This window comes from Lineus longissimus, chromosome 6 (genome assembly GCF_910592395.1).
Source record: "Lineus longissimus chromosome 6, tnLinLong1.2, whole genome shotgun sequence".
Lineage (NCBI taxonomy): Eukaryota > Metazoa > Nemertea > Pilidiophora > Heteronemertea > Lineidae > Lineus > Lineus longissimus.
The window spans coordinates 1,499,711-1,509,209 of NC_088313.1; the positions used below are offsets into that span (position 1 = coordinate 1,499,711).

The 9,499-nt window shown below is 44.1% G+C and overlaps 1 protein-coding gene across 1 annotated transcript; it reads right to left on the bottom strand.

The window, feature by feature from the left end:
* Positions 1–2,194: 2,194 nt before the first annotated feature.
* Positions 2,195–5,812, bottom strand: LOC135489559 (uncharacterized). The gene is made up of 2 exons (XM_064774958.1): positions 5,513–5,812; positions 2,195–4,748 (listed from the first exon to the last, which is right to left on the bottom strand). Exon 2 carries the CDS (start codon positions 4,738–4,740, stop codon positions 2,635–2,637), a length of 2,106 nt encoding a protein of 701 aa, XP_064631028.1. The 5' UTR covers positions 4,741–4,748; positions 5,513–5,812; the 3' UTR covers positions 2,195–2,634.
* Positions 5,813–9,499: the final 3,687 nt, after the last annotated feature.

Sequence of the window (9,499 nt, forward strand, 5' to 3'; positions counted from 1 at the left end):
GGGAGTATAGTTTGCTTTATTGGGCGGGATTCGTAGAAAATTCTTATGAGATGGCGTTAGGATGTTGGTATGGTTTTTCTCGGCTGATTTTAGTCGACAGACTCCGTGGCGAATACGCACGACGCCTTTGTCTAACCAAGTGCTTTTCTCGGCATATACTTGTACAATGTACAGTACTCTCTATTAAGGACACCCTTGGGACTGGTCCTTAATAGAGAGGTGTCCTGATTAGAGAGGTCAAATTGAATAGAAACAACTAATTTGGGACCAAGTCTAGTGTCCTTAATAGAGAGGTTGTCCTTTATAGAGAGGTGTCCGCTAAGGGAGGTTCCACTGTATTACGCATTAGAGTGTTTCCATTTCTCAATTGTTTGGGAACGCTGTAAAACAAATTGAGGACGCGTTCTTCTCCGTTTTCCCGCCTTGAGAAGACATGGTCCAAAATATAGGGAACAAAGACCGAAAAGGTTACATCGGTATTCTGTCAACTTTGATAGCATAACAAGAGTCAAGCTCGATCGGAACAGAAGCCTATCACAGCTCTCCAAACGTTGTATCTTACGCAGAAATCCGGCTCCCTTTTTTACAGCTCGCTAGTGATACCCATGCTCAAACTGAAACAGTACGTGTTTAACCTGTGATCAACCGAAATACAAAATATAAAAACAAAACAAAAAACGCCCGTTGATTATGCAGAAGCAACCAGAGACAGGCGAACAGTTCTCAGCAGGCCATCAACTATATGTACTCAAGGCTAACTTTCGCCTGACCGAACTCTCCGCACCGCCAGTCTATCAATCTTGGCTACAATTTATGCCTCTATCTAATATCTTACTTTCATACAGATCTAGTGCCTTATAAAAATCGAAAATAGCCGCCGTAATTCCAATTTCATTTTCTCGGCATTAGCTCGAGAAATGGGGGGATTCCGCACGCCATTACCCGCCTCATTAAACTTGATGAAGCGCCTCCATGATCGGCCATGTCGGGGAAGTGACCAAATTCATAACCCGGGATGTTCGGGGCTTATTAAATAGCTACTGAGTCACCCGACACGGTTTATCGGGTCAATTTCTGTGTTCCAAAGCCGTGATCGGCGTAAACCCGGCGTGAAATAATACATTCGCATCAATCGACATCTGATAGATTGAATTTGGTATCGGTTGCGGTGTGTTCTTCACAGCAGAGACATCTGGTGGGGGATCGATGAACCCAGTCCACGTTGAAGTCCGCTTCAGTCGAAAATCCAGACGAAACGAGAGGCTCGCATTTCGTCCCAAAAAAAATATGTATAAATCAACTTGGGTGTTCATGATATTTAAAGCTCATTATTCAATCACGTTACAGCCACGAAGTACAGTGGCCTGGCTCATTGCTAGCTTTGATATTAGGCAATGAGGCTAAATGATGCAGCGCACCTCGTTCCGTCATGGGTGAGCTACTGAACTTCATGGAGTCATACATTAAACAGGCTGTCGGAGTATGCTGAGGAACCCCGGACAAGCCTGACAGTGCCGGAATGTAGGAATGACCATCAAGGACATTATTACCAAGCTGTCCGCCACCCAGTCACCTTCACCTCTACAGTTTCAGTACCCATAATTAAATAACACTTCAAATGGAAAAATTCGAAAAAACTGCCCAAATTATCACGCTATTCTGATTTTAGACGCGTAAATGAATTAGCAAAGGCCATGATGATAGCCTACCACAGATAACTGTAGTTCGTACTTTGTAGTTCTTGTGTGGTTGCGAAACCTTCCTTATACCATTGATTGCTTTGGCAGAGTACAACGCGCCATCTCGCCTCTATGAGTAGAACTGATACAGAAAGGTGAATTTTATCGCAACAAACGTTTTGGCCAGTAAAGTGGCTATTCTTACGGTATGTACAGAACAATAAGATCCAGTTTCCTCTCAGATGCAAGTCACTCAAAGCAGAACTATTACACAACTGCCAAATGAGTGCAAATTGGCTTGTCGAAAACCGTTGTTGTAGGCCGGAATCAGTGTCTGTCTGGGAGATGCGCCCCGATTGTTCAATGACGTATTGAAGAACACGGCTAAACTTTTTCACCAACGACATTCGATTTTACTTCCAATACCAGACACCATCCTACCAACAAGCAGCCAGTTTGCACCATATTAACCAAGCAAGCAGCTACACAGGTCAACGTTTACATGAAAAATCTAAATAGAAATACTTTTTTAAAACTATGAAAAAACTGTAAAACACGAAATAGTCGTCATCGAAATCTCTATGCAGAATTTTCATAGTTCAAATAGCTCAAATACATTCTCTAGCAGGTCATTATGGACTTTTTGCCTGTGTGGCCAGCCGGCCGCATTGCGGGAACTAGCTACCGCGGGTCTTGAAACCTCGACTCTTTGGGTCAAAGGGTGAATGCCGGTGTAACATCTGTGGTTGTTCCCCATGTGTCAGTGTTTCCAAACAATAGGCAGCTAGAGAGACCACGACATTTCAATAGGGGGGATACACAGAAAAACTTGTCAATCTATTTTTGAGCGTTCCCAAACAATGAGGGGAAACACTCAAAAACAGAAACACTCAAAAACAGAAACACTCAAAAACATTACACCGGAACCACTAAAAAATCAAGATCAGCCAGGTTTTCAAATCATCTGATAAAATAGCAACTTTGCTCCAATACCAATGATAAGCACCTTTTCCTTGATGTCTATTCGAATCCGATCAACATTTTCGTCCACAAAGATAGGCTCTCCAGTATTGACGATAGATATCTTGTCATCAATAAGTAAAATGACCATGAGACGGTGGCGGCTCTCATGACTGTACCCGGACAATTTGTGCCTGAGCATACCAGCTGCAACAATAATTCCGTCAGCTCCACAACAAATGTCTCGGACCAGGAGGGCACGAGGTAGCTCTGGTATCTTTCCGGTTGGTGACAATGTATCACCAGAGAGCTTGAAAGCTTCGGATCCCGGGAAAGAGATGTAGACCATTTGGTTGAGCGAATCGTACGCTAGACGGCCATGATGGCTCTCTTTAAGGGAATGCAACACTTCGCCTTCGCAAGTGAGAACAAAAATATTAACGTCTGGGTGAAATCCGTCGAGAACGATAATCACTTCGCCAGTGCATGCGAGGGCGTGAGGCCTTGTAAATGCAACTTGGTATGCTATGTTTTCATACCGCTGGTAATTCCTAGCAAAGAGGTAAACCCGCAGATGAGGCTTACCCGTCCGAAGTAAGACCAAATCGCCACGGACGTTAGCGGTCAAATCCTTCGACAGTGTCACCCCTTGGGTGACCTCCTTAAAGTCTTTCACATCCATAGAAGGGAAATAGAAAATCTTGCTTTGGCTTATATCACTGGTGCCATCCAGGATTGCCAAACCTTCTGGCAGACAAACAACACTATAAATACAACTAGGACCGTTCGTGTCAAAATTCCATTCACGTATCAGTCGACTTTGAGACCTAGGAAAACCTGTAGGAAATGACCAAGCATATGAATTTGTTTTTGTAATTCGTTCTGCAACCTCTGCCATGGCTGCTGACCTGGAATCATGTTCTGCTCTCGAGGACCCAGCATTATGAGTAACATCCACTTCTGCATTCCCCGACAAGTGACAAACCTGTTCGTCTGGACTGACATTCAGTTCTGCACCCTCCGAAAATTGGCCAACCAGTTCGATCTTGTCAATCGAGCCTTGCAGATCTCCAAGTATCGACGCGATCGCCACCGTACCGCTTCTACAAGCAACGATTTGTTGGTGATGTTCAACCCCATGCCAATTTTGTTGCTTTAACTCCTTAAGCCTGTCCTTTGTCGTAGCAAGCCATTCAACTGCGGTTGATAGGGTTATCCTGGAAGGCTCGACCTCAAAGGAATCAAAATGAACTTTGTCAATTTCTTTTATCTTTGCTTCCATGTTTTCTACGTGTGTTGCTTTCTCATTCTCCAGCTGATTCAGTCGAATCTTAAGTTTTTTAATCTCCTGTTTCACATCGTAGATATCACGTGCCAGTGGATTGATGGCGGCATTTGATTCGTCCATAATCTTCTTTTTTTTAGACTCGAATTTCCGTTTTGCTCCCGTCAGGTACAGGTCAACTTTTGTGATCCGGTCCGCTGTTGACTTGGTGGTGTTTAAAAGTTTGTCAGCCTGCTCTTTTAAAGATTTCACCTGATCAGTGACAAAAGTCTTGTACATGTGTGTGCCATGGTCTTCTTTTGAATGATCTGTTCTGAGACACTTCGCACATATCAATACGTCGCACTTGTAGCAGAAGTGCTTCATCCGCCTCTTGTGCTTCATACAAAAATCATAGATGATGTGATCGCCAGTTTGTTTCGTCTCATCAAGATGGCTACTCCTACAATCTGGGCAGAGGTCGCAGTCGCATAAATCACAAACCGACTTTACTTCCAGCTCATGGCAGATACTGCACATCACAGCATTTTCTGATATGGGGCGTTCCGAATCTGATGCAGCAAGGATCTCAACAAAACTCTTCGTCATGAGATCATCCTTCAGCCCATCCACACCACCATCGGGGAGCTTGCACTCTACGCGACACTGTGGACATGGAAACGATGAGCCGCCCTTCGACTTTGCAAGGTCGATTAAGCATTTCTTGCAGTAAACATGGTTGCATAACTCGAGGATCTTTGGTGCAGTGAAGATTTCACAGCAGATGGAGCACTCGACTTCTTTCTTGATCTTCAATAGATGACATGACGATGACATTTTGAATTCTGAAAGTAAAGATAGGCACATAACCTTGTTATAGGGGAAGGAATGAAACGGCCAGGGGCCATTGTGCTCACCGCATAGATATTTGATGGTTTGGAATTCATCCTAGTTAAGAAACATGCTACATGTATAGTATATAGGTCAAACCAAAGTCGGTATGACATGTGATGGATGCATTGTTGCTTGGAGTACTTACCATACAAAAATCATCGAAAACAAGTCACTAATAAGCGAGATATTCCACTTTTTACCATTTTTAGTTTTTGCCTCCTGATGGCCAAGTCGAGAATCAGATCAGATCGAAATTCATTGTCAGAGGTCACCTGACCAGGGGGGGGGGGGTTTCAAGTTCATAGCTTTAGCGGTTAAGAAACGTGCCACTGTTTTTGAAACAGGATACAGACGACAACGGCGACGGACAAAGACAGACGACGACGGACGACGAAAGACGACGGACACTGCGCTGTTGCATAGACTCCCCTACGTTGAGCCAAAACGGGGAAGACAAGTATTTCAAGTTATCATCTAGAAATAGTACCTATCCGCAAATCCATGTCGAGTGCCATATATAGAACAGGAAATATTGGCTGTCGAATCTGCCTGTGTTTTCAAATTTGTTGTTGTCGTCTGCTAGCACTATGGTACATGTACCATACACAGGCAAATATGCCCGACCCAAATTGTACGAAAATTTTGGCAACAGTATGGTGCAGACACTGTCCGAATCCCCCAACTGTATACGACCATACGGCAGATTTATACTCACGTTTAGCGGGTTCTGCGTGCAATGCCTGGATTGATTAATGCAATCTCACCATTGGCAACGGTAGTGATACTGGCTTCGCAGCAAATGGCCAGCTATCCTCTCAATGGGAGATTGTTGCGATGATTGCAGCTGTATATAGTGATGTACGAAAGAATTTGCCAGATGTGCTTGCCTGAGTTCGTGGCCGAGAGTTCACCGTCATCCAAACGGTCATATCAACATGGTCTACGCCAGTTGCGATCTGCAATCACTGAAAAACCAACGATAAATGCCAGCGTGTCAAAACACTACGTCATTTCGTTGTTGACAAAGACCGACCTACTTTTTTATCGATCGAATTATGTCTGGACAGATGCTCGAGCAACACATGCCTTGGCAAATATCACGGACAAAAAATAAAAAAGTCGGGCCGGCATGATATTATGTTCTCAATAGGCCATTGCAACCATTAAAAGAAGGCGTCAGAAACAGGAATTTGTGCTTGTGCACGCCGTTTATACTGAGTGTCCCAAATGTGTCCCCCATGTTGGGACCATCCATAGTTCCTTCCGACACTTTTTTTTCGGTAAAACATTGTTATTGTCCTTAGTGAGTGTAAGCCACTGTTATATATAATTCGGGGGGACACCCCCCCCCCCCCCCCCCCCCCATTTTGGCCTTGCGGCCAGGAAGATTATTCACCAGTCCTTCGCTCCAGTTTTTAAGAACAGTTCATATTTGTTCCAATCATGGCAAAATGATGCTACAAGCCAATACCAGGCCTTGAGATGAAATTCACCTCTATTGATCTCTAATGGTTGGGATTTTAGCTTTTGTGCGGATCGATGCACGGCGACGCGTTGCGCGGAGACAAAAATCTACACCACAACGATAATAAAAGTGAAGTTGCATTGTAATAGCGGGGTGACGTGGACTCCGATCTCGGCGTCTACTCACGAGGCGGGAAAGGATGCCGTCGCCAAGCAAAAAACGGGAAACGGGAAAGACTGGAGGAGAATACAGAGCTAGGGTGACGACATGTTATTTACGTTATACATGTTATACAATAATCCGATTGTGCATAAGGAATGACAGGGCTTTCTATTACCTAAAAGCTGCACTTGTTGAATGGTTTATCCCAATTCAATTCAGGTGCAGAACAATTATTGCACAAATTTACCCCCTTAAAGAGTTCTCTGGTTGTTAAAATCCTGTAATAGTTTCTTAAAAGTACTATACCTTTTTAAAAATTGAGATCCCGAATCAACTTAGTCACATGCTCCTGCAAAAAGCCAGATTTTTGCCGCGAACCAATGAAGTTAAGGAAAACTAAGCGCAGATGAGTGTGATTGTGTATGGGTGTGTCCCGAATTAGGGATTGAAAGCCCTGCGGCAGACTGTAGTTGCGTGAATATGAATTTGAGTCTTATACTTTTGTGTTGTCTGGGATTCGTGCTCATGATAATATATTGGCCTAATACATCAACTGGTTCGACACTCGGACGAAACAGCACTGTTTCATATGTGTGTCCTTGGGCTAGGCACTCAACCCTACTTGCGTCTCTCCACCCAGGAGTAAATGGGTACCAGGCTTGCCTGGGAAGTTGACCTGCCATAGACCAGGGTCCTATCCAGGGGGAGTATTACTCCTGGTGGGTTAATGCTCCAGAAGCCTGGTAAAGCTCCGGCTGGATGGGCTGTTCTCGGCTCGGGCAAGAGCCCGGCTGACTTTAACTTAACTTGTACATCTGCAGCAGTTGCCGCAATAGCATTCCGCGAAGTTACTATTTATAGCTCACAAGGTCATTTGAATAAGATATTGATGACGTTTTAGTCACGTGACAGTCGGACATCGACACTTATTTCTACGCATTTGAGCTTATTTCAAATTCAATTATCTTTGACCCTGCATTGTTTTTAGCATGAATGATACCATAGAGTCAGAGAGAGTAATATTCAGAACAATTATGTAGTATTTCTAACACTCGGACATGTGCCAGATTGAATTTAACTGCCCGAGTTAGAAAGCCTGAATATCCATCACGAAACCGCATGTTTGTCTCGCATTGCCTGTAATTCAGCGATGGGGAAATAGAGGGCAGTAGCTGCAGTGACGTCATTATCGCGGAATGCTATTTAAGTCACGGTATCCAATGTACTGTTATGTGCAAGATTCGATGAATCCACGCCGGGAGCGACAGATCTGTTCGGTAGATGAAGCAGCTTTTTGAACGCCTGTCTCATCCTCGAGTTCTTCCATGCGTAGATGATCGGGTTCAGTATGCTGTTGAAACAAGCTAAGGTGTACGTCACGATTAGCACCGTGCGATTAGTCAGCCGAATGTCTGCGTACATAATTGTCAGAACCACAGTGACAGGGAGCCAACAAGTCAAAAATCCACCCACTACCAGCAAAAACATTTTTACCGCCCTGTAGTCTGACTTCGAGTTTTGTGCTTGGTCTGGAGCCTGTGTTTCTTCTCGACTCCTATTTTGCTGCCGATGTGCTATCACATACAGTTGAGTGTATAGGACGACTTGGAGGATGGACATCACGCAGAGATAACCGATAACGAAAAGCTTATATCCTGGATGGTGGAACTCCTCGTAGGTGCATGTATTAATCTTCCAATTTTTTCTGCCTGCGAATTGGCAGAGGCCCATTGATATCGAGATCCCCCAAATTGCGATTAGAATGACGGTGACTTTTCGCGTGGTCATTTCTTGGTTGTAATGTAATGGGCGGTTGATCGCGAGTGAGCGATCGATGGCAATAAACGTCATGTTTAAGAGCGTGCAGTACACGGAGATGATGACCGTCAACTGAACGATTGAACACATAACTATGTCTGATGAATCGAACGAAAAAATAATATTGGAGGTGGTGAGTATAAGTATCGACAGTCCCACCAAAGTATCGGCGACAGCTAAACTGCACATGATCAAAAACATGTTTGTCCGAAGCGAGCGGAATTTCGCAACGGCTGCAATCACCAGCAGATTCCCGAATAGAATCATTGCAGCTCCGGCCAAGTTGACGACAGAGATAGCGGTCTGCAATGCCAAGACCCCTTTGATGTCATTGAAGTTCGTTTCGGGGGAAGCTGTGGTCAGGATTTGAATACTCGTTGTATTTGCCATAGTTCTTGGACAGTCGGCTCCTTGAATTTTGAACGCGGTTTAACACTACATCCAGTACAAAAGTTACTCTTCTTCACATGTTATTGTGATAGATATTCAAGGTTCTGTTGAGCCACCTATCTTCATTGCCTCCTCAATGTCCATGTTTTTGAGTACTCCGACCTGAAACATAGAAAAAGCATCACTAATAGCTAGGAGTCTCTTCTGAGTATTTTCACAGTTCAGTATACATTCAGGGTGATCCACAAAAACTGTTATTCTGCAAGGAATTTTTTTGCAAACGGTGGGGGAGTGTTATACATCTTGGCTGTCAGATGCATTTTTTAAGTCCACTTTTTCCTCATATCTTTTGATAGTAACAGAATTTCAGAATGTCCATTTTACTCCTTGACTTTAAGGGCATGTATGCATGGAAGAATGGACCAGGAATATCTCTGTGTCCACTTGCACACCACTCGGGTGCTTGCATATGCCCAGGAGACTGCGCCGATGCCATGAAACAAGTTGAAATGTACGGTGGCTGGGAAAGCCAATGAAATTATTTTTTTTAACTCGGGCACCCGACATCTCGGGCGCCCGACTTAGTATCTCGATCGCCCTACTTATAGTAACTCCGGCGCGCCCCGACTAGAAGCGGGCTTGGCTTGAAGTGCGATATTTATATGATAATTGCTATGATATCAGGGGTAATTAGGTTACAAAATACGTAAATATGTTCACAAATAAAAGTTACTGTGAAAACCGCAAAACACCTTTGTCATGTTGTATATTATTGCGATAATAAGGCTTCGAGAAGGTGTCTATAGGTGGGAACAGCTTCGTTATAATGCCCTTAACGCTGAGGTCCTTCACTGTCAAAAGGGTGGC

Coding starts and splice junctions, on each gene's coding strand:
- LOC135489559 (XM_064774958.1), bottom strand. CDS start 4,740: ATGTCATCGTCATGTCATCTATTGAAGATCAAGAAAGAAGTCGAGTGC.